We start from the raw sequence: 26658 nt of genomic DNA on the forward strand, positions 1-26658 counted from the left end.
TTTACAGTTACTTATAAGTGTTTTATATATTATGTTTATTATATATATATATTTAATACATTTTCATTAATGTAAAGTTGATATATTATACACTTTAAAAAAGGGTTTTTATGAATTAAAATAACATTACAAAGTAATGTAGGCATGTGGCCTGTAACCGCATATTATGTTTAAATGTGCACAGATACATATTAATAAATGTCTAATACATATTATGAATATTACTTCTAATTAATAAACATTAATAAAATGAGCAATAAATTGGTGAAATGTACCTATATTATGATCACCGAATAGAAAAAATTCAATGTACTTACGATAAAAATAAAATGATATGCTTAAATTTGTTGTTTAAACGAGTCATGATAGTACACTATGCCACATTTAATGTTAAATCATAATCTAGTTTAGAAGATACCTACTCAGTCGTATAATTATACAATACTATCGTATAAAATATATATATGTAAATAAATATATATTGTTGGCTTACACAAAAAATTAACTAATAACTACTCGCTTCGCAATTTATAAATGGGGCTTGTAGACAACTAAATACATTAATATGTACATACTTAAAATAATAATTCAACAACATTTTCTTAAAAAGTATATGATCTAAGTAAGTACAACTGCTTTGTGTACACACGGTCCAGCTTGTCCTTCGAGCAGCGCAGGCCACAGGTAAGTCCGAACTTGATTACTCTCCAAATCTGAAGAATGATATCTCACGTGCAGGTCCCGCTTAAATGATCTCTGTTCGTATTCCAGTACAAAGCTAGGCGTCTATGTCACAAAAAATAAATAGTACAATGATTTAGTATATGGTACACAATAATTTACATTATATTATACATATTATACTGGTATTAGTATTTAGTACTGCAGTGGTGTGTGCAGTGTACACTATAGAGTTGTTGATAAATTCGATAATAAACAAAAAGTTTTGAAATCCTTATTATAAAGACAGGGGAAGTCGCTCTGCTATAACATATAGAATTATAGAAGATGACAAGATGTCAATAGTGTACCTCGTCATTGAGTAACTCATCATTGTAATAGATATAATCTCAAGTTTGATTTCAATGATAAATCAATTCCCACCAGACGGACCACCAGCCTATTTATAATATATGTCTACAAAAAAAGTGACATTTTTACTTGGTTGCACAATTTGTAATTCAAACGATAACAAAAAAAAATTGTGATTATGTATTTTTGGTACCTATTTTTTAATTGCTGTCAGAAATACATGCGAAGAACTTACGCCTACTAAATTTTCAAACAATTTTTATTCACGAACAAAAATGTTAATATATAGCATGATATAATATTTTACATTATAAATGTAGTAAATTTAAAATCTTTAAAATCTTAGTTAATTTATATTATTTTTATAATATTATCTTAAATGTAAAATTAACACATTATTTGTATTTTTTGCAAAGTTCTCATATGAATCGAGGCGTCATATCATTTTTGCGCTTGTCGCCCGTTTTTCATGCTCGAGTCGCCGACTAAAATAAAAGTAGTGTGAGTGTGTGACACATCGATTTGTATGAGAACACTACAAGATAAACAGTGGTGATAGTCATTTGTTGTCATTTGATAAATATGATTAATTAAAACAGTTTTTTACATCGTCAACAAATAACAATGATCAATTAATAATAACAAAAAATTAATCAACAGCGTTTCTAAGATCGAATTTATTGCCATACATTTAAGTAGGTTATGTGTTTTAACTTTTAGATGCAACATGTCTCACGCTACCTAAAAAAGACAACGTTTTAAATTTGTTAATTTTTAATAGGTAAATATACTCTGTATCTACTTACAAATTTAAATGTTTCTTTTTCAGAAATTTTGCAAAAAAAAAACGAATAAGTACTGTTTATTTTTGCATTTAAGGTAATATTCGAGTTTAGGACTTATGTAGTTATGCACTTATGTAATAATTCATATTTATTTAAAATTAGAAAAATGTTTTCGTGGAAAAAAGTACTGGGATGTAAATTTCAACTAATACAAATAATGAATATCAAATTATTCATCAAATCATGATATCAATCAAAGAGTTAAACTATTACCGGATTACCCATACGGTTTATCCCGTATACTTTATAAAAAATAAAAATATAATTTAGATAAATAATACAGAAAAATATTCTTTATCATTTATACTTTTATCATTATGTTTTATATATGATTGTCTATATCATAATACGTATGTAACTATATTATATATAGCTTTGTACGAGCAAGTATGTAACAATATTCTACATAGTACCCTGGGCCTCTAAACGAATATTTCTGAGTATTTATTTGTAAGGTAACAAAATAAATTAACTATCATACTTAATTTGGATTATTGTATTGATTATACAATACCATTAAACAAAACGTCAAGATATTTTTCAGATGTTCATATTTATCAATTATTATCTAAGAACATTATTAAAGTGTAGGTATAGTGGTATACGCCGTATATACCAACAATTAGATGGTATTATTTATTAATAGATTGTCGTAACATAATATAAATACGACCGTTCAATAATATCAAATATATTTAGAAAAAAAATATATTGACTACGTCATACAAGAAGAATGAAAATTAAAATGAAAAACTGGTAATATTTTTTCTAATCAACACCTATCCAAGGCAATGCGTAAATATTATAACTACAACGCATTACAGCACACGTACAAGCACACATGTCATATTATATAGGTAATACATTATTCTCACCTGATTTACTAGAGCCCAAGCTAAGCGTACTGCGTCACAAATGTATTGATGTAGTCCAGCGCACGTTTTCAGACACGGGTAGTCGTACAATGTCGCCCACAGCTGAGAGCTTACTTCCTGTCGAAAAAACGCAATCGTATAAGTATTATAGATACTAATAACTATATAACATAGTACTATATAACTATTGTATGGCTATAAGCAATGAGATATTTGTCAGTACACTAAAATTTAAATGTCCCCCTCCTATTACTAGATAATATAATATAGTCAACAATATTTATTTATATTATTCACGTTATCCTGTGGACCAATACCACTGATTCAAATTTTTGAAAATCATTATTGTACTTATTGAGGGATATATAGAAATGGCTAAATAAAAATAACAAAAAGTAGAGTAAAAAAAAAAAAAAAACAATAATAAATCATCAGTTCTATGCATTCATATGGATTTTATATGAATTAAAACATACTTGTATAAAATATGCAAAGTTAAATTACGTTTTGACTTGAATAAGACTTGAATTATATCGCTTATTTTGAAAATTCTGAATGAAATCCGACGATATTAAATATATTAAAATTTAAAATATATTAACGTTAATCGTTAAATGCAAAGTCCTATTATAGGTGACTATGGTTATTGTTTATGTTATTATGTTAAACGATTTTCGCTCACACGTATTAATATATTAATCTGATATAAACAGCGGGGGACGTGATAAATATAAATATTTTGCGAAACATTTACCTCGATGCACTGGGTTAAATCGAAAGTGTCCACTGTCCTCCTCAAATAGGAGCAAATGGAAGCCTCCAATTCGACGTGTGCCGAACCGGACGGCGTCGGATAGAACAGCAGCCGTTTCACCTGTTCCTTTTTCAGGCTCAACATGGCTTGGGTCGACCTGAACGCCAACTGAAAAACGAAATTAATTCCGTAAAACCGACGTTATAAGCTGGCATGGGACGTAATATTTTGTCTGGAGAATACTCACGACGACAACGGAGAAGAGGATTTTCGATTTCAGTTCCGTGGCGTCGGCGAGCTGAGGCAACACGTCTAGTTTTTCGAGAGCCTCGACGCGGGCTTGCGAATACAGGTTACCGTAGCATCTGACCAATCTCGGTCCACTCAACTCCCTGAGAAATTAAATAATAATAATTACAATAACGATAATGATAATCTTCATTTGAATTTCCATTGACCATGATTATTATACTATAGGTACGTTTGCGGCGAGAATTAAACGAACTTTAAATTATATTATTATGTAATTAATTACCGTTGTAGTTTTTTTCTATATGCAACGCACGCTAATCTCGCAGTCGAGCACATTCGGTTTAATGATCTCGTTCACAATAAATATATTGTTAAACGAGCGAATTAATTTATCATGATTCATATTTGGATTAGACAAAAGAACGATATTTTAAAACGACAATAAGAGTTCGGGTCATTAAATTTTACGGTTTTATATTAAATCTTTCTGTGTTCTTAATTTGAACTAATACCGATTGCTATATTAGTGCTTCAATAGATAGATTGAATCACAAAACAACGAGGTATGTGTCACATTTGTTGAAATTTTAATTCATATTCACTTTTGGATGTTTATTTTTTGGTACATGGCTGTGCGCCTGTGCATATATACTATACGTGTATTGAATGTTTTAATTCCCAAAGTGACAATTATTAATAAACTTGTAATCCGTTGATAAAAATGTATTTATAATAAATAATATTGTTACCAAATATTAAATAAAAAATTATTATTCAAATAAAGTTAAATGTTTTATATTATTACAACTTACGATTACCTTACATAGATAATAATATTATTTAAAGCTATTAATAGTTAGAAATGTGATTTAAAATGTATATAAATTAGTGTTTCAATTTTCATTTTTCTCATCATCATCAATCATCATCACGTATATTTCTTCAATAGTGGAAGTCAGTTCAAAGAAATTCTAATTATTCGTAATACAATTAAACCAGCGGCAGAGCAGTCTAAACTGTAAAAAGTCGTAAGTATATATATTATATTATATATATATATATATATATATATATATATATACCTACACAAGTAAAATTGTTGCAGCCGTGTATTCGGACCCTCACGAACCCGAACCTTGTATTTCCTATTACTCTCACAAACTCAATTACGGATTTTAAACGCATTACAAATGCTAATTGGATTCCACCCGCGTAGAGTTCAACAATTTAAGCATTTAAAAAAAAATAAAAATAAACAGCTATATAGTTAACCAAAGCTGCAGTTGCTATGTATAATTTAATTTCGTCGATATAATCGCCAAAGTGACCTACATATTACTATTTTTATGTACGATACGTCGATATACTGTTGTAATAAGCGAATAATGGAGTGTTACAGTGCCTTACGATGGACGAGGCGTATTGTATTATTTGTAAGCCAATATCTATTAAAATTGTGGAAATATATATCAGCGATTTCACGTAAAATTCCCATTCCGACATAATAGTATTACATATTATACGTGGGTTGCAGTACCTTATATTATATACAATATAATATACGATATAATAATAACAATAATAATATATAAATATAAATTCACCGCAACAACCGTCTAAACCGCGACTCGTGGCCGTCTGTTGGTAAGATCTCCATTATCTTTTTAAATCACCCCACTATACCCGATTCAACTGTGCAGCATTGTACTTAAAAACTATAGCTGCCATATAAATTTAACAGCAGATTATAAACCGACCACCGAAACAGATGCACTTTAAATACACGACGGTTCCACCAAGACATAAAATATCCATGGCAAAGCCTATACACGCGTACGACGGATACACTCGGATTTTGACCGTGGTGGCTTAAGTAAACCGCAATCGTTCATCAACAAAGATTTAATTGCAAAAAATATTCCCCGAGGTCGTAAATATTTCATAAGGAAGGCCCAGCTGCTGTATAAACTTGGACGAAACGACGTTTACTAGAAATACTCGAATATCTTTGTCTCTCTCTTTTTCTCTCTGTCTCGTTGTTAACCACCTCGTAATCTACACTTATCTGAATAAATGATATCAACAATTCCAAACAGCTGGTCGCAATGAGTCTTGTAAGTTGTAATCTATTGTGCAGAGTGCGATACATCGGTTATCTACTTTTCTGCACATTTAAGGCAAGCGGAAACTAATTGCATTTGTCTGCAGTCATCGAATAACGCGGAAATATAATATTTTGAACTTGCAGAAATCTATTTTGTAGACAGGTATATAGTTAGAGATAGAAAATATGAAAATCGAGGTACATTCCGCAACTTGATACTTACAATAAGTTTTATCGTAACTAGTACATAGTATAGGACCTACCCAAAGTGAAGACACGACCATATTACACGCATCGATAACTATATTATTATATTTACTTTAAATAATGACCGTTTCTTGTATTATGTAGAACCCTTATTTTCGCACACGCCATACTATATTATAATGTATAATACATTTATTAAACGGAGTCAAAATATGTCCAAAACGAATCCTTTCTAATGACTAAATATATTATACATTCATGCATACACGTAGGTAATAATGTAGACTACCGAATCCTTTCCGTTATATAATGAAAAGGAAATTATATGTATATTAACCAAACCCCGCTGTGAAAAGCTCCCAGCTACCGTTTCGTTATATATACAACACAAGTTGTTGTGCGAACTTCTCGACAAAAAAAAGAAGCTATTAATTTATTAAAAACTCTGTTCTCGCATTCGCATATTTGTCCGTTATATGGGGAAACTTTCTACAATTATTCTCTTTCATCCGAGTAAACTATAGCAAAATAATTAGGTTCTATCCGGATGATCAATTAGCATGTAAAGTTTAACATTGCGGCGAACATCTGTACAATGTTACTTCAAAACACATCTCCAGTCTCCACTACACTACGGTTTACTTATCTTTCTCCGAAATCCTAATTTTATTATGTAAATATGCCTCGTTCTTATGTCACTAATCTTTAAAACAACTAGTGAAGTCACGTTAGCCATAGTTAGTTTTTCGTATGTTTATTATGATAATCAAATTCGTCTCATATATACTAGAGAGAATTTTTCATTCTAGCTAGGTCCCGATAATCTGCGCTAAGAGTTCACGAGTCCCGAAGTACCTAAAAGTGAATAATCTGTAGTTATTTAAACTCCATATAGGTAAATGGTTTTTCTAGTATTATAATACATTGAATATCGTGTATAAGTAAAAAATTAGTTTTCTTCAAAATATTTAAATCGATCGACATTATCCCGTCTCGTTAAGTACTTTTTAATTAAAAATCAATAAAAATCGAGTTGTCCTATTTACAGAGAGTTTTAACATTGGTTAACCCATTATGTTATCAATCGATACTCGCCATTCAGTATATACTATTTAATTTATACACAAGTGTTGTTAAAAATATTCAGATACTTACACAATTTTACCAAGTAGTAAAAACTATTATAATTTTGTATAACCTACTTACAAAACACAATTATTTGATCGAATTTTAGAGATTTATCAACGAAAATGAGTGCAAGGCTGTACACTATCATTATACACAATAATAACCACCATATAACTACACGTAAAATGTCTTAAAAAAAAAAGTTTTCAATTGACGTTGGTTATCTTTTTTTATTTGTATATCTATAAACTCAAATGTCGTATTTAAATAATTCGAATAAAATAAATGTTTATTTTAATATGTTATTTGCAACATTCGTATTTTTAGTAAAAATAAATTATAATCAAAATATATGTTATTATATAGCTGAATATACCTATATACTACTGCCTAGTAATTTGCCACATGCACACACAATGTGGTATGAGGACAGACAATCATGCATATATCTGCTTTCAGTGAATTTCAGAACAAAACTCTATAGAAAGTTTCGAAATAATTGAAAATACTGCTTTAGGTACGTTTGAATTTCCTTAGTCGAGCTGACATTAGTGGAAAAATAAATAAATTAGAAACTCCCAGCAGACTCGGTTTGATCCTACGATTCATACGAGTGTACGAGTGTCATTGCTAATGAAACAAGCACAAACTGAGTGTAATATATAATTCAGTCAAAAGCCGTACGTAATGAAGCAGCTAAATTAGCCTGAATAAAATAGTGTACAAAATAAATGGAATTGCAACCGAGAAACTATTCGTGCTCAGTATAAACTATACAGCTCACTACAATATATTAAGCTCTACGACCGAAAAAATGTCGTGATCTCGTGTATTAGGTAAATACTCGGAATTCGGAATTCTGAAATCCTGTAATCTAAAAAATAAAACAATGAATGCTTTTCTCGACCTATATCGCTTGTACGTAATTTACTAATTTTATTACTTGCTGCTTTTATTGTTAATTTATTATTTATAAAAATTGATCTTATTGTTATTATTATTATTATTATGACAATAGATCCGTCTCAAATCACGAAAATAAATATTATATTGAAAACAATTTTTATACTTTTAAGCTTGGGATAAAGTATAACTCATTTTAGCAATTTTTATCTACGACTTTTTTTTTAGGTATACGCTGATGGACTAAGAAACCCCGTGGTTGAGAGTAAATACTAAATTACCAAGAATAACGAAATGGCATTCTTGTGGTCGTTATATTATAACTCGAAAGTTTTTTTTTTATCTTATAGCAAAATATATGCGAACAGTTTCAGTGAAATTGATCTTTCGAAAATAATTTTAGAACTAATAGTTAAAATACTGATAACCATCTTGTACGTTATGAATTATTTGTACACATTGTTATGAAATTGTTATTATATAATCGACAATTGTGTAGTTTTGTTGGTTTTAAAAAAAAAATTGTTGGATTTGCATGTCTATTATTATTGTAATTAGGTACGTACAATCTTTAGGTGCCATGTACGATTTGAAGAAAAATTATATAATGTATTTTTATATTGATTGAAAATATGATTGTTAAATATTATAAGTATTTTTTTCTGATTGATTGGTTACAATATCATGACATAACTATAAATATGTATGTACACTGTCTGTATTACGATATTTTGGCAAAATTTGTACATCAATAAAAGATGGCAGCAGAGGAGTAGTATTGTTCACACAGAGCTTCATCTACTGTCGGTTATGCAGGAAAAAAAAGCTATAAATATGTATTTTCTTACATAATTTAAATATTTTGAAAGAAAGCCCACGCATTTCCGTCTAAGTTTACGGTTTTCAACAATAAACATTATATTATATTATTCCATTTATTTAAAACCGTTTCATACAATAGTTTTTAAGTTGATAAATTTTAGGCGTATTTTTATGGATAAAAAATATTATCGTTCAAAGCTAGCTATATAAGGATATTTCATAAATTTCTTATATACTCAATATGTTTGCGTATATATATATTATTTAATTTAGTTTAATTAAAAGTAAGATCAACTAAAAAGGTCATTATCTATTATTATTAATATTATTTAACAACGTATTTTTAAATTCTTATCAAAGATGACAATATAATGATTTAATAATGTTTACTGGTTTTTTTGGCTCTGTGTATTACCTGTAAACAACTTTGGTATAGTACGTGCGCATTATCTAATTTCAATGAAACTTTGTCAGATACCGTGGATGATATTCTAGTGTATACTTTATTTGAACACTTTTTCGATCTAACCAAAATATTAGCGAACTTTTAGTCCAAAACATTTACGTTATTTTTTCATAATATATTACAGACAATCCCATTGAGCATGTAATTTAAATTAAAGGTAAAGAGCTTAAACTTTAACAGTACCCAAATGAAAGCACCTTAATATTGAAGATATTTACCTTGAGGTAATAAGGATTGAAATATATTGTAGGTAGCCAGAGTTATTCTTTTCAAAATTAACAAATATGAAGGTATGTACAACTAACTTTTTGTATAAAATATATTTTTTTTAAACTCACTTCGAAGACTGTGCCTGTTTAGCAGCCTTGTTTAAAGACTCGAGTTTAGCTTTAGTTCTTTCTAGTTCGACTTTTGTGGTTTCCAGTTCCGTCTGCAAGGCCAACTTCTCTCGATCATCGTTAACGGTCTGCAATTGTAAAGCAGTCTGTGGTCCACACTTACGACAGCAGGTCAACGTATTCATCGATTTCTCGGTTGACCATTCCCAATTCGGTGTCGCTGAACCAAAAAACCAAATATGTATATATAATATTATGTATTTATATATTATATAAAAATAAAAGTAATAATAAATAAATATGAGCTAGTTTGGTTAAATTGTGCCACTATAAAAACAAAACCAAATTGCTCGCCCAAATTACTTCCCGTGTCCCAATTTTATTTAATTCGAATTCGACTACCTATACAATACATCCTAGGTGACTATATATATTAACACAAAATTATTATTACTAACATCCGTGAAACCTAAAATCGATCCAGTAAAATTAAATGGACTGTGTAGGTATATACGTAAATTGAGTGTGATTAAAATATCGATTTTCGTCGACAGTGGTCGTCTGTAGCTGTGCAGGTTTTACAGTCGCTAATAAACCATCAACTGTGGGTCATTTTCCACGCTCATAATACATATCTCTCTATACGTGAATATCGAATGTACATTATGGTCGGTAATAATAATACACCATGCACGTTAATGATACCTACTGCGCCCACACATTTTCACAATTAATACGCAAAAGAGTGATGATGGTACGCGCTTTATACGAGAGACGTATATTTTGTATTATGATCAATGATAATAATTATAATGGCTATAATAATTATATATTATTGTTACCCGTCGTAGAAGACTCTCCGCCGTCCGGGGGGCTCGCCGAACTCGATCCGGTGCTCATTACTAATCTAGTCCGAGTGCTGTGGTTGCTGCTTGACCGCACTATAAAAATAAATAAATACATTTAAAACGCATTGTTGTGGACCGTTAGAAATAAAATAATTATACGAAAATAAATTATACCAACATATTGTACACGTCATGTGCGTATATTATAGCCTATACAAATTATTATAAACTATAAAATACACATTAAATTATAATATATAAACAATAAACATATATAATTTGTACACCACAATCGGTAATGCTCATATATACAATACACCATAGTTGAACTTAATCGTTTTGGGATAATTTGCTTCCTGTAAATAAATGTTTTGGTTTGAAATTGAATTCTGGTAGTATATATTTTTGATATAATGTCACAACTATTAACTAGTATTTGTATTTTATAATATTATATAATAAAACAAATCTGAGGAGACAACCAATTTTATACTTCGGTGTTTTGCGGGTGCCTGCTGTAGGTAGCAGTATTATTTATCTGAGATGATGTTAAAGTTTTTCCGAAGGGAACGTCAATTATGACACATTTTCCTTTAGTAAATAAAATAATGTAACTATAGATGCGTGTAATCTAAAAATCGGGGTAGCATGCAATTACCTATTAGTTTCGTATTCTACAAAAAAAATATCGTTGTTTTTTACTACCTATACTTATATTATATTGATTATAAGTTCTACAATGAATTTAGCAATTCCGACATTTTGGTTATTGGCACTTATTATTGCGCAATTTGATAAAAGTTAATTTCTTTGTCACCGATGGAAATGACTTCGATACAATATATATAATATTGAATTGCGGAACGATTGATTAGGATTTCGTAGGAAGCGACAAAATATTGTAGAAAATCTAAATTTAAACTTGTCATCGAGGGAATGACGATTCCTTCCGTCGTCGGAAATGGTGCTACAACAGCAGTCTTATGTGTGCACCGTGCACTGGCCAATAGTCACAGAGAATCTCAAAAATCAATAAATTATAACGCAAATTTCAGAAAGAAAAATTACCTCAATACCTACAATAAGAAAAGTAATAGAGATAATATCAATCTTACACTCGTTACTATGCATGTAATATGTACATTATACTCGTACCTACTGCACGTGTATCATAAATAATACTATATAAATAACAAATGTATAAGACAAGTACATATTTATAAATAGGGTGATTCACCAAGCACGGTCACCCACATTTATTTGATTTCTGATCTTTGGAATTTTGAAGTATACTTAAATAACATATTTTCAGGTACTTAAGATTTTTCATGCCATTTAAGGATTGGCCTATTAATTTTTTTAACAATCCCTTTTCACTGTAATTATTTTTTTTATGTTGATGTCACATCAACTCGAAATACGGACTAGTATAGGTTATGACTTATGACTTTATGAGTTATTTAACTTTATGCACTAAAACACAAAGGAGTAAGAAGTAAGTACCTATAAGTATAGTCCATATATTATTATAATAGGCTAGGTATTAAAGATATTGGGACTATGATAGTTAGAAAATTGTAGTAATGAATATTCATATATTAGCATTTTATGTTTTAAAAAAAATATTCTAAGTATAATAAGTACTAATAGTAGGTATACAGTATTCAACAGATATATACAACAACTTGATAGCCGTCTTTGGACTACAGTTGTGACCAATGTTGAAGTCAGCCGCCATTTATAAAGCAGGCAATGTTTGCATTTATTTTGCATATATTCATATATATATATATACTGTGATATTATTATTTTGTAAACATCGCATGCTTTGTAAATGGCGGCCGACTTTGATGATAAGAAGGAGACGGCCATCTAGTTGTTGTATATATCTATGGGTACACTAGACTGAATATATTACTTCCATTTTATATTTGATGTAAAACCATTATCAAGAATTATTATTTATTAGTTATTACCATTCTAGTATAGGTATTATATATAGGTATACATAAAGCTTATAATAGCTTAGAAATTAATCGTTATAACCTCGATTTGAATTCATCAACATTTTCCAGAATAAATCTCAGTATCTAAGTATCTTATGGTTTTTAGTATACCTACTCAAAAATTCCAAAAACCAGAATCTGAATAAATTTATTAATATAGGATAAAAGTTGTAAGCCGAAAGTATAAGCATGCTTGGTGAATCATCCTAACTATGTAATATCGCGGGACAGGTGACACGCGAAGGTACTTCACCACAGTCTAAATAAATAATACAGTAAACTCGGAGTCACGTCAAAAATTCCAAAAACGGACGGTTTCAATATGTGCACTCATATTATATATATATATTGTATACAAGTATGTAAGTATATAAAATATAAATATACCACTCATCCCAGGAAATATTTGTCATATTCGCAGAGTAAATTTCTGTTACCTCCTTCGTGCAAGTATTGAACTCTTTTGAACAGGTATATTTTGAAAACAAAAACGTATAAACCTAACACACACACACACACACACACACACACACACACACGACAGAAACTAAATTTGATAGCTGCACGCAGATACTTCAACAACTGCTGAACTGCAGCTAACCTAACCCATGATCATCACTATACTCATTATCGCGGTATACCAACCTATATTACAATACCTAATATATCAATCATAGGTCTGGCCCATTCAACTAATTTCAAATCCCAACCACTTATGGCCAATGCCTATACGTAAATCAACTCAGGAGTGTGCTCACAGTCCAAGGGGGTGTTGAGTGTTTCATTTCCCCTCTTTGGTTTCTTACGACTTACTGAAAAAAATTTAAATTCACGTTTTTAATATATATTTTTCCGTGTGCATTTTAATATTTCATATAGGTTAAGTTGATCGATAACAATACAATTTGTAATAATGTAATGAAAGCAAATATTACTACCGTCACGGGGTGAATGACGTATAATCAAGTAGCACCCACATCTGGTAAATTGAAGAGAAACAAAATTTCTAGATTTAACATGGCCTGAGATTAGTCAACAGTCCTCACCCACTACGTTTCAAAAAATCTGAGCACGCCACTAGACTATATAGATCCTTCGCACATCATCATCAGCGTAAAGTCGCTTCACCTCAAAAACGTCGGAACGTTATAATGCAGGTATTATTAAGAACCAGCGCTCAAACTTTATCGACTTATACCTTATACCTAAATATATATAAATACAATACGTCATACACGCGCGTTATATACATATTATACATTTATTTATATTATATACGAGCACACACACACCAGATCGCACGGCAGTTCACACACGTACAGGCGGAATAACACACGCGCATTATATATTCTCATATTATATACCTATTATATTATCCCTAGGCACGTGATTATATACACGCCATATATATATATTATTGCATACATATTCTATACATGCGGCATGATATTATATTATAATCTTCGAATGTATTATAATAATACACGAGCGATTCTCTCGGGCTCGCAAGATGGACCGAATAACTATGCGTAGGTAGGTTTATAGTACATCTCATAATATAATATATACGTATATTACAATGGTGGCGACTCGAATACTCGCGGACCCGCTTTCTCCGCGGGTCTCACAAGTCACAAATGCGCGTATATATATATACATATGGTTGCACCCGTGTATAACACATAGAGGTAGCTAGGTATCGGCTATAGGTATCTATATATATATATATAGGTAGGTACCTACACGCCCGCGAACACGTGTATATATGGCATTTAACCGACGCCGTATATACCGCCCACTGAAACTGGCGCGTGTGTACATATATATATTATAGTACATCATGTGACGTACACATGACGTAGGTATATACCTGCAGGTCGAGGTACCATTATTATTATATTACACCTGTCCTGCGCGCGCGTACAATATCCGTATATTAATTTGGCGGCACCGTTGCGGCAAGAATGAGAAGGAACCTTAATAATGATAATAATAATAATACCTACATAAACGCGAAAGTCACGGGGCCTGATTGTGCGTTAGATTATTATAATATATCGTATTATTATATTATTATAATACGCTTCCGCCGGTTACAGTCGTGGTCGTTTCGCGTTACAATAATGATATGGTATGGTCATTGTCGCCGAGATGCAATATAATAATTTATCGTATTATAATATTATGTACACGTCACATATGTGTGGCATCGCACGATCGCGAAGGGGTCATGGGCGAAATGGGTGCACGTATAGAATACGCATCACATCACACCGCAAGACTGTGTGCATACCTATCCGGTGTGTAGGTATAGTGTGTGAAAACGATACAGTGTCGAATGTCGTTTAGGCGTAATATTATAACTTCGCACCATCGACCAATTTATTTTGAGAACGGAACGCTTATTTATTTGACAAGATATGAATTTCACGACACGTGATTTTTTTCTGTTAATGTTCGTGCTTTGTTTTACGCATCGATGGCCAACGATATAATATATACGTCGTGCAGGTAAAATAATAAAACGTACATAATGTTTGTGTATATAATTATTGTAGTCTCGTTCTACCAGTACGCAGATAGGTATAGTGGTATAGGTATAATAGGTATAGGCGTTTTCAAGGGAGGCAAATGGGCCAATTTATTACTCACCCCATACGGCCATGTACCTTGTATACCATTTTAAAATTGTCTTAGTTAATTTTTCTGTAAATTAACTGTTTCTGATTAGATTAATATTATTATTATTATTATTTACATTTATATAGGTAGCATTTTATCCATAACCTTCAGAGGATATATTTTTCGTAAAAGGTAATGATGAATGGTCACGACTAAATGGTATAGTATATTATATTCATACTCGTAGTAATATTGTTTCGAATATGTACGTAGTACCTATACTGCCATTCTGCCTAAACATATATATATATATAAATGTAATGAGTTCATTTATTTGATTAAAATGTAAAATACAACAATAATTTACATAAACTATTATGTGAAAAAATTATTTTTAATCTTTTTTTCGTCCATGTGAGTATGCGTTTTGAAAATTAATCAACTCTCCACAAATATTTGAAACGCATTTTTAGGGTTTAAAAGTCAATGACGTTAAAATCGAAAGAACGTTTTAATTAAAAATATTTGTTTTTGGTAGGTATTTAATAATTTTCCAAATATATATTTTTTTCGGTAATGAAGTATTTAGTATTTGAAATATTCCTTTTAATTAAGTTCGCATTGTTGAAACTGCAATCAATTTTTTAAGTAAATACAATTATACAAATTAACTGAATGTATTTTTCTCATACATATACCTACCAATATGATTATATGAATCAAACAAACATTAGGTTCATATACAACATAGGTACTTATTAAAATTAAATAATTTTATAATTTAATAAAAAAAAGCAGAAAAATATACTGTAATTTATTCACTGTGCTTTTTGTGCAATAAGTGACCAAAGGTAAAATTGAAATTTATATTTTTACTATAATATTCATATTGAAATGGTATTTCATTTTTTATTTTTTAAATTATTGTAAAATGTATGTTAGTTACCTGATCGTGAAATGAAATTGTGCCTGGCTCTCTTGGTGACATACGGTGAATTTCCCGACATCATTATGGCACTGTCCGAGTCCGAATGGTAGCCAGATATGTCGCTGGAATCTTCGTCCTCCGCGACTTCTTTCATAAATTCCAAAACCTTAAAAACGCAAATCATAAATTAGTAATTGCTAATTAGTATATTATTAACTCGTGACCATCGGGCCTGAATCATCATAAGTATGATCTTCGTTCGTACTTAAAATACCCGAGCAATCGCAGATCACCTATATCATTAGAAAGTATCGTTTTTAGGGTTCACGCACGCATACGAACTATGGATTATTGAGCAAAATTCAAATCTACTTGTCAGCACTGCAGAACGATTCACATCTCGATTTATTTGTTTTGTGAATCGAATCAATACTATACTTTCTCTCCCATCGTCTGCATTTCGACGATAATTATGTGCGGGAAATAAACATTATACATACGTATAGGTACCTATGCTACCTATGTTTACGTTACTGATAACAGTGGAATTCGATCCAATTATAACCGACCGCAAAGGTTGAAGGTCGTTAGTGAAAATTCAACCAACCCTCGAACGAACGCTAGCTAATAATAATAATTGCCATCGTGAGTGTAATAACATCCCGAATTGCGTTCCTAGTGTACACATCATAAAGCCACTACAACGACTTATACTAATACATGTACATAATACGATGCTCCGGTGTATAATAAAACAGCCAACATTCACCGGCGCTCGTGCAGTAAGTAGGCGCACAGGCGGCACAGGTGCCCAGGGCTCAACGCTCGAATTTCGGTCGTAAAAAAAATAAAAACCGTATAATTTCTACCCAACAGAAATTCAAATGTTTTACACAAACATTACCTAAACGGTAATGATACCTGCTATTAGGATGGAAGGTGGATTGGTTGCCAGGCAAGGAGTGTAGGTAGATGCAGAGCCGGACAAGCTGAGGTGGTGGGTGGGTAGGTAATCCCCGCCTGGGCCTGTCGAAAAGTTGGGATGATAACTTATGAATATTTTATTATATTAGTCCAAAATTGGGCTAAATGGTCTGTTTCTCCGGGACCAATTTTTATTCCCAGTCCGCCCCTGCAGGGTAGATGGCCGTAGCCATTTTCCTCCAAAAATGAGATTCAGTTTTCATTTATGTTTTCATAATTTTTCTCAATTAATAAAATAAAAAATTAACCCTCTTGTTAATTATTTGAATAGATACGAGGCACGTATTGTTTTCTGGCCTAGAATATTGTTCTTTTTATTCTTATGTATACAGGATAATGAACATCAAAATAAATATGAAATAAATTAAAATTAAAAACCATCGTAATAAAATACAAGAAAATACTAATTATTTTATAATAATTTCTAATTAAAATATAATATAAAAATAATCATAAATTAAGAATGTTACTTATGAATAAAATAGAATACATATTATATAAAATAATTTTATATTTAAAAAAGTGGGTAAGTGGATGTCGCTCTGCTGTATAGTATGTTACAAGTGGGTCAATGTATAAAGTATTGTATTAAACTTGAATTCAATGATAATATAATATCATTGTATAAGAAAAACGATTCTTAGCGAAGACGGTTTGTCAGTTTGGATATTGTTATTATTTATTATATCCTGTAAGTTGAATTTATATTATAATAGGTATTACTATTTTTTATTCGTTTCTATGGTGATTAAACCTTAGAAATTAAAATCCAATTTTTAGAGGTTTTCTGTAATTTGTCGGTGTTTTTTCCTGTATCATTAAATAACTATTGAAAAAATCGAAAAATGACCTTTCTAAAGTACCATCTTGATCCATTTGCTAAAAGAGAAGGTACTATATGTTGAAATCGAAGCACTCCTCCTGGTAGACATTTTGTATACAGGATATAAAAAAAAAAAACCATTGTAGAATCACTAGATCCCTCGCTCCGCTTAGAATCTAAAATTAATGTACGACATTAATATTAAGAGGAAAGTAGACGTACACGATTCTACTTCAAAAAACAAATCTGTGGAGGAAAACGTTATCTCATTTTTGGAGGTAAATGATGCCACCCAGGAAGGTGTATAATGTTAAATAATATTCTATTTCATCAGAAATGTTTTCCATGTGGAAAAAAAGTAATCTCTTTCTTATATGTGTGTATTTTAAACCCATTTTATCACCGTACAAATCCATTCATCACGTCCTCTTAACTCGGAGAGCGTCGTAACGGTTATCGTTTGTCGTCTAATGTCACTAACTGCTTGTTGTATTTTGTTTTTTTCTATCGAAAGCGTGTAAAATGCAAATGCAAAAAAAAACCATACAGATTACGGAAGCATATTATTCTTTGTGAGTTCATTTAGTCAAAATTTCTTGCCAAATATCATTGGGTTAATCGTGATCAGAGTCATACTATTTTTACCCCTGAGAGAAATAACATATTATCTACTTCAGTGGTAGGTACCTACTGCACATGTTCGAAAAATACCGGTTAGAAAGGCTATAATATAAACGTTGTATATTTATGATGCAAAACAACTACTCATCGTTAACTCGTTTGAGATCACAACAGTACTTCGATGCAGTGTGTCAGTAGACTAATATATTCGATACCCCGGGGTGTTTCAAGTTAACCTTGAGTTCCGAAAATATATAAATATCATTACCTGGACAACTGTTTTCGAATACTTAATAAATTTACATATATTACGAATGACTTGATAATTTTAAATTACATATTATGGCAAGAAACTGGATAGGAACACGTTAAAGAGAATTATAGAAACCGTTAATCGCAAATGTTTTCTGATAGCTTTAAAAAATATATTTAAAGACAATGTATTGAACACTGAAATATAAAACAAAACGTTTGGTCACGATAAAAATAACAAATTTTCATTTTCATATAAACTTATAAAAGTGCTCGCGAAAAAACACAGTCAAAAGCTAAAATTAATTTTGTTTATAGATAGCCCATTAACTCCTTTGTATACGTTAAATTGATTTTAAAATTTAATAGCTACAACTATCAAAGACTTTGTATTTAAATCATTTTTTAATAAATAATAATACCGTTATATTATTCAATGCTTTTCTTCAAATAATATAACTATATAAGTTTAAGTGTATGTTTGTGTGCCATCTGGATTTGTTTTATTGAGGTACCTATACATATATATATATATTATACATATTACCATAATATAATAATAATTATGACTTTATAAGTGAAAACATTTCTATTTAACTCAAAAAAATATATCTATAATTGATAATTTAAAATCATATTTTAGCTGAACTAATAATTACAGATATTTTGTATATAAACTTTCCTTTAAATGTATCATAGCTATAGGTATTAAATAAGCATTAAGATACTTATATGCATGTAAGCCTTAATTAAAAAAAATAAAAATATTTTGTGATTAAATTGTGTCTCCAAATAATATAATTTATAATAATATTTTGTAAGTTGAAAATGAATCAAAAAATATATAACAAAAGCATGCCATAAAAGTAGGAAAAAAGGTTGTCAAATTTATATATATAATTTTAAAAAAATACAGAGTTCTTATATGACTTATTATTATCTTTTTAGAATATGTTTTCAAATTTATTATTTCACATCCAAACTATAATTATTTCCTCTTTGTCACAGAATTCCTATAATTATATCCTATAGGAGTTTTATACAGCTATAGTTAATACATTATTATATAATAAGGATTAAAAAAAACAAAAGATGGTAACAAATTACAAATGTATTAGGTACCTTTCTTAATTTTTATTATTATATTATATTTTGCTGTACTTATATAATTATATATATATACCTATATATTTTATACTTTCTCGTGGGAAATTAAAAGTGTAATAACTGATTTATGTGTTTTTAAATATAAAATACATTCATCGCTCCGCTCAGATTCTAAAAGTCGGATATAAATGTTATATAATCTTATTGAAATGAATAATACTTTTTTACAGAACACGGAAAAATGAAAACAAATTTATATATTATTGTTATAAAGTTTTAGAACATGTGAATCGGAAATTAACAAATATTTCCCAAAAATAAATTTAATTTTTTTTTAATTTTTAAGTATAGGTTACATTAACTTAATTATTTGGTACAATTTTTGTTATACATTAAAATATTTTACTTTAATATGTGTATAGAAGATTTAATTTATGACTATAATATTACATTGTTTGATTACTATAAACAATTATAAAATATATTTTATTCGTGATTAAGTAATTCAATATATTATTTTTATTGCGTTTCCGTTTGTCATTTTTGTATCACTATAATATATAGCACACATATCATGTTGTGCAATGACTAATGACTTTGGATTATTTTTTTCGAGAAAAAAAATATAATCAATGTGTTTTTTGCAAGTATTTTCTGGTATTGACGTATAATATCATATATCCAATACGTTCATTTAACCACGTGATTGTTATTAATAATATTTATTATATTTTATATCAATACTATTAAATATAATATGTAGGTATAAACTATAGTAAAATAAGTAGGTTTATTCGATCGGAAATAGACTTATAGATTATATTATATTATAGAAGACATAACAATCTCATATTAAACATTTTAAATCATACCTACTTGTAATATTTCATTCGAATAGAAAAATTATTATTGTATTCAAGCCTATTGAAATAACCGTTCGGGAAATTTGAAAAAGAACACCGGTCTTTTTTGTATTGGAAATCGCTTTTATAATTGTATCGTTTTCCTAAATTGGAATAATATTGTTGTTATATAATCTACAGACTTATTCGTCCTTTGAGATGCAATGCGTACCTATAGCGATCAATTTCGGTTTTATTGGAAAATATCCAGTTCAGTAAGATTATTATTGGATTGCGTAAAGATGGAAAACAATAACTGCGTACACGGTGAGTACCTAGCAAACAGTACATTATGCACATCATTGCACAAACAGCTGTTCATACTAAACTTCTAACAATTAAGACCGCCGTCTGAAACATTCGTCGGTGGTCGCCTATTGTGATGCTAATAACCAACTAGTCGTGCTTCTATATACATTTAACTGCTTCGTCAAAGTCGATGTCGCTCGCACGCAATCGCTTTTCGTGCGTACACATATGTCACATACACATCGAGTGATACACTATACGTGGTAAGTGGTAAATGCATATGTACTTCGGTTTAAATGTGCAATAACTCCACCCATAAATCGGTCAAGCCGGCTTATATAGTTGCACCCTCTGCCCGCGAAAATTATCAACAAATATTGTTAACGCAGTCCGAGTCCCAACGAATCTACCTATAATTTATTTGATATAATTTGTATATTGAAAATGGAGTAAATGGCTGCATTATTTTAAGGAGAGTGTGATAAAAAGTTATAAGTTCGTTTCGTATCATTCTGATTGTAATGAAGTAAACTTTGTTCTGGTTCTTCCCCTCAATGTACATTTTTGATTATTTATGATTAATTTTCACGAAAATTTCATATATTTCTGAAATCGTATATTAGCCAGGTCATACCACCTATACTATACTATAACCAGAAATATGTAAAATGTTCGTTTTCGTCGTCGAAATTATTTTGTTTGTTTTCGGGGTAATATAGGTATTATAATAATTAATTGATGGCTGATAAAAAAAACTATCAAAACACAGTTGCCGGTTACTGTAATTTTATTATAGCGACCGTTTTGACTTTTGAAAAGGGAAACCATGATTAAATGTTTGTAGTTTTTAAGCTCAAATTAAATATATGTTTTTAATTGCAATTATAAATGTTCTTTTAACGATCTATATTTTCCTACAAAATCCGAGCCCTGTGTGACGTATAATATACGTAATGTGTACGCACACCGCACGATTTTCGTAAAGTATAAACACGAAAACCTGCCCGGTGTAAAACACACAGAGGAACTCGTATATAGGAGCTAAGTGTATTAAATTGAAATAATTATACGGTGTCCTTGGATATGCGTTACTCTATATACAATATACATATAATATATTATATTTATACGAAGGTAGGTATAGCGTGGTGGTCTCGCGTGTTCATATTATATATAACTTGCTGGTTTTACAGTTAGGTAATGTAGGTACCTATATAATATATGGTATGTATACAATTTACAAAAAATTTTTTATCACGGATGTCAGTTCGTTCACACAGCGCGTTAGCGTTTAAAACGCGAACATAATGGAAAAAGATGAATATGTGAGAAAAACGGATGTGCGCTCGCGTGTGTGTGTGTGTGTGTGTGTTTGTGTGTGTGTGTGTGTGTGCGACTGGTTCGCTCGATAATAGCCAGCGCCGGTCGGAGAGCCGACTCGTCCACGGTCATTGATCTCATCACATCGCGACAGATCTGCAGCAGATCTTGCGACGACCGCGACGGCCCGCGCGCACCGGACCGTCGAGACGCCGACTCGCCCGACTCGGGCGATTGATATAATATTTTCGCCAACGACTTTGTGCCTGGTCGGCCGGAACTATAGGTATAGGTACCCTATATATGAGATAGTGTTATGATGAAACCAATCGCGTTGCTCTGCGTGAAAACCGACGACAAAATCGTTTCAAAGTCACCGAATATATCACTCAAAACATGAAGGGCTCAAAAACACATTGCCTTCCGTACCTATGCTACTAATTACTATATATTGTACAGCCGCAGCATACCGGTTCGACATGAATGACTACGTTATCCGTCACGATCTGAGGATGTCCAAGAATTTTTCCAACAAGCATGCGAATAGCTGACTACCTATAATATAGAGTTGCACTGCACCAATTAGCAACCGCTAAACAATTTCTCGGTGGTTCGCAAGACATCAAGCATCCCAAACGTCTTAAGCCGTACGTCTTAGCATACGTGCAACTCGGAAGCGTCTTGTGGGAGGCTTATCATATACACTAGCTGGATAATAAGTCGCGAAAAATGTCTTCTTCAATGAGACATAAATCGGCTAAGAACGAATAGGAAGCAACTAGCAAGACAGTTCCTTAAATTTAGCAAATGCTTAGATTTGTTATACCGTTTAATGATTGTTTGTGGCGGTACAAATTTATTTTTTTCAAATGAGAATCGACCACTTTTATTATGTATTATCAAGATTATTTGCACTTATTATTTAAATCTAAATAATTTAAAGTTCGATCCTTAAGTTTATTTATAAATTCCAATAATCAGAATTTGAATAATTACATTATTAGGAAAAATGGTTGTGAGAGGGGGGTGCATGCTTGCTGAATTATACTGGATAAATATTGATGCAAATTTATATTTATTTCATGCCACTTGCAAATATACCAACTGAGTGGATAATATTTCTACGCCATTATAGAAGGAAATACCAGCCCCCCCCCCCCCCCAGAAAAAAATATTAGTCCTAGTTGAGCTAATGCGTCTTAGTTTAAGTGACTTGGGCTAAGGAAAGGGACTAACTAGTAACTCTTTGGAGTCTTTGGACCATCCAAAACATAATCATGTATACACGTATATACATATAACTATCCTGTATTATGTATTATGAATTTATTAACTAATCAGCTATTGATCGTTATAATCGTTATAATCGATATTGTTATTGTTATAACAAAGATGCCTTAGGCCTTAGATTAATTAAAACAATAAAACTTATATATATAGAGAGCTATATAATATTATATCCACACGCAAAAACCGTCACAACACGACCATAAACAGTGAATCTCAGAAGTATCGTACCACCCTAAATATGTGTGTGGCAAATCGATATATATAAATCATAAATGCGTTTAATTCAACAATATGTGGGGGGTAGGTAATTGAAAAAAAATGTATGCCATTAAATTTGAATTTTTATTGAAAACTGCATTAAAACATAATAAAATGTATCACGGTCTCACAAAGGCACATATCAGTATATCACTTTAGGGTAATTTAGGGGACCTTTGGGATTTACTGTATGGTACACAACTGAAGTGGTAATTAACCCGCAGCCGCTGTTAGATATTAAAATATGTATTATTCTCACCTGCTCGCAAGCGTGCGAATATCTCATGAGCAGAGGCGCCACCACGTGTTCCGATTCGACTTTGAGCTCCTTTCGGAGCTGAGTGAACTGAAATAGAGCGTCCTTGTCGTACTCAACTCGCCGCTTGAGTATGGTCAATAGTATAGCCATCGACTTATTCTCCAATACGGGTTCGACGACGTTCAGCAGCGTCTTGTTCTTGATGAGCCGCTCCTGGATGTCCGACTGCTGCAGGGACAGTTGTCGCTGGTGCGACGCCTGCACCGGTGCCGGGCCCTTGCTCACGCCGTCCCGCTTGCCAGACAGGCTGAGTTCCTCCAGCTTGAGCAGGGCCGCCTTGTACGTGTCAACCAGCTTCTGGAACTCCACCTTGAGCGCGTCGTGCAGGTTGGTGAGCGTCTCGTCGCTGGTGCCCACCAGCCCATGCTGGCCGAGGCCCTCGACCGCCTTATCTAGAGACCGGCGGCGCACCTGCAGTGCCTTCCGCAGCTTGGGCTCGGACAGAACGATCACCTTGAGTAGTTTTCGCGTGCTGCCCAGCCACCGATCCGCGCCACCCGCCGTGGTGCCGGTGAACAGCTTGACAAGCCGCATGAGCACGTGGTCGGGCCGGAGCACCTTGACACCGCAGTCAGATGACAGAAATACTTTGGCGTAGAGTGCCTCCAGTATGGACAGGCTGTGTGGCATCGCTTCAACGAACAGGTCGATGGGCAGCTGGTCGAGGATCGCCTTGAACGTATTGTGGCTGAGCCGGTTCACAAAGTTTGCCGCCTCCCTGTACTGGGCGTTCTCGTACAGCAGCAGAATGCGCTTCACCGCGAACCTCGGGCTCACGTCCGCAATGGTCATCGAGCCCACCAGCTCCGGGAACCCGTCCACCCAGTTGGAGTTGCGCCACTGCATCTTCTGCACGTTAACCGCCTGACGGTTCCTGTCCGGCTTGATCCGGTTGCCGAGCCCTTTGACCGGTTCCGAGCTGTACGAGTTCCACGTGGCCGACGGGTCGGACAGCGGCGGCGGCGGCAGGGTCAGCATGGTTCCGCCGCTTTTCGGGTACGCCTCGTAGTATCTGTTCATGTCGCGTCGCGCATAACACTCCGGATATCCGGAGTTCGACCGGAATACTCGGTGGCGGCGGCCGAAAACTGTAACGTCGGGACGAAAAACCACGGCGATACGTCCGTGTGGATAATCGAACTTTTTAAACGGGTTGAATAAATAAATGCACGCGTAACACGTTCGATGTAATAATAATGGTATAACACGCGTGTAGTACCGCGTTATCACAAGTAGGTACCTATATATAATACGAAAGGCGATCGCGGTTAAACGTGGTCGAACTCAGTGGTTCGTGTTCTGTGTGGTGCGACGCACTGCGGCGGCTGACGACGACCGACGTGCGCGGCTGGTCACGCTGGCTAAACTGGTCAGGTGAGAGACTCTCCGGAGACTGGGTGTTTGAAGAGCCGGTCTCGGGTACGCGCGCGGAGCCGATTATAATGACTCTCGTCTCGTGGGAGAAAACCATTTTCGTTTACACGACTTGTCGGGCCGCGATGAGATCCACCGACGTGCCCCGCCGCGTAGCAGTATACCCCGGACGGGGTCCCAACGAATTTTCACGTACATTTACACGTACATAATATACGTACACGATATGCTTTATCGCGGTTATATTATTGTACGTGTGACGTATACTAACGTGCTGTGTGTGCGTGTAATTTTACCCGTGAGTTTATAGATAGGTATACGAGGTACCTATAGCGTGGAAGTAGTTCCAGTTTGCTGGAAATTGTAGTGTAGTATACCACGGTTATCAGTAAATAATCGTGCACTATACGCTGCACCATTTCCCCATCTTGAAGATGATGGTTCACGGGCCAGGTCAAGTTTCTCGGTTATTATTCTTATTATTGTAACCCTGACATATGCGTATTATGTGCGGATATTACCATAGATGTAATCTTTTGATATACGTGGTACACTTTAAAGTTTACAGTAAAAGTTGGAGAACACGGATTTTCAGAATTTCCCGTGGACTATAGCAAAAATATCTAATTTTTCGTGTATTTTATTATATAGCGTTACCATTTGATTGTGATCGTCACATTAATAATCAAATACTGTTGTTGTTGTTGTTGTTGTTGTTAACGGCGCAGAGAATATCTAACCTATATTATATGGATTTATATGGTATATTATATTATGATATTTAAACCGTTGAAGCCGAAGAAGAAACATTTAAAACCTTCCAATAACTGTAAGATTTTATAATAGGTATATCAAATGGGTACTTTGAAACTTTGTTATTTTCCTTTTTTTAATAATTAATATTATATTATTCTCGTACTTTTCAAATAATAATAAAATACAACAGTTAGCGAGTGTAAACTTCACTACAATAAACAAATTTTTCGGAAAATTAAATTATCCTTTTGTTTTATGTATACATTTTTTAAT

At 32.4% G+C, this 26658-nt stretch overlaps 1 protein-coding gene across 1 annotated transcript; it reads right to left on the reverse strand.

Annotated features, from left to right (window-relative positions):
* Window positions 1-25681, reverse strand: LOC100162944. The gene is made up of 8 exons (XM_001944883.5): window positions 24196-25681; window positions 16149-16296; window positions 10569-10667; window positions 9727-9946; window positions 3754-3898; window positions 3507-3674; window positions 2753-2869; window positions 1-786 (listed from the first exon to the last, which is right to left on the reverse strand). The coding sequence occupies exons 1-8, from the start codon at window positions 25273-25275 to the stop codon at window positions 619-621; spliced, it is 2145 nt and encodes a 714-aa protein (XP_001944918.2). The 5' UTR covers window positions 25276-25681; the 3' UTR covers window positions 1-618.
* Between the last annotated feature and the right edge of the window lie 977 nt (window positions 25682-26658).

The sequence above is a fragment of the Acyrthosiphon pisum genome, chromosome A2 (genome assembly GCF_005508785.2).
Source record: "Acyrthosiphon pisum isolate AL4f chromosome A2, pea_aphid_22Mar2018_4r6ur, whole genome shotgun sequence".
NCBI lineage: Eukaryota > Metazoa > Arthropoda > Insecta > Hemiptera > Aphididae > Acyrthosiphon > Acyrthosiphon pisum.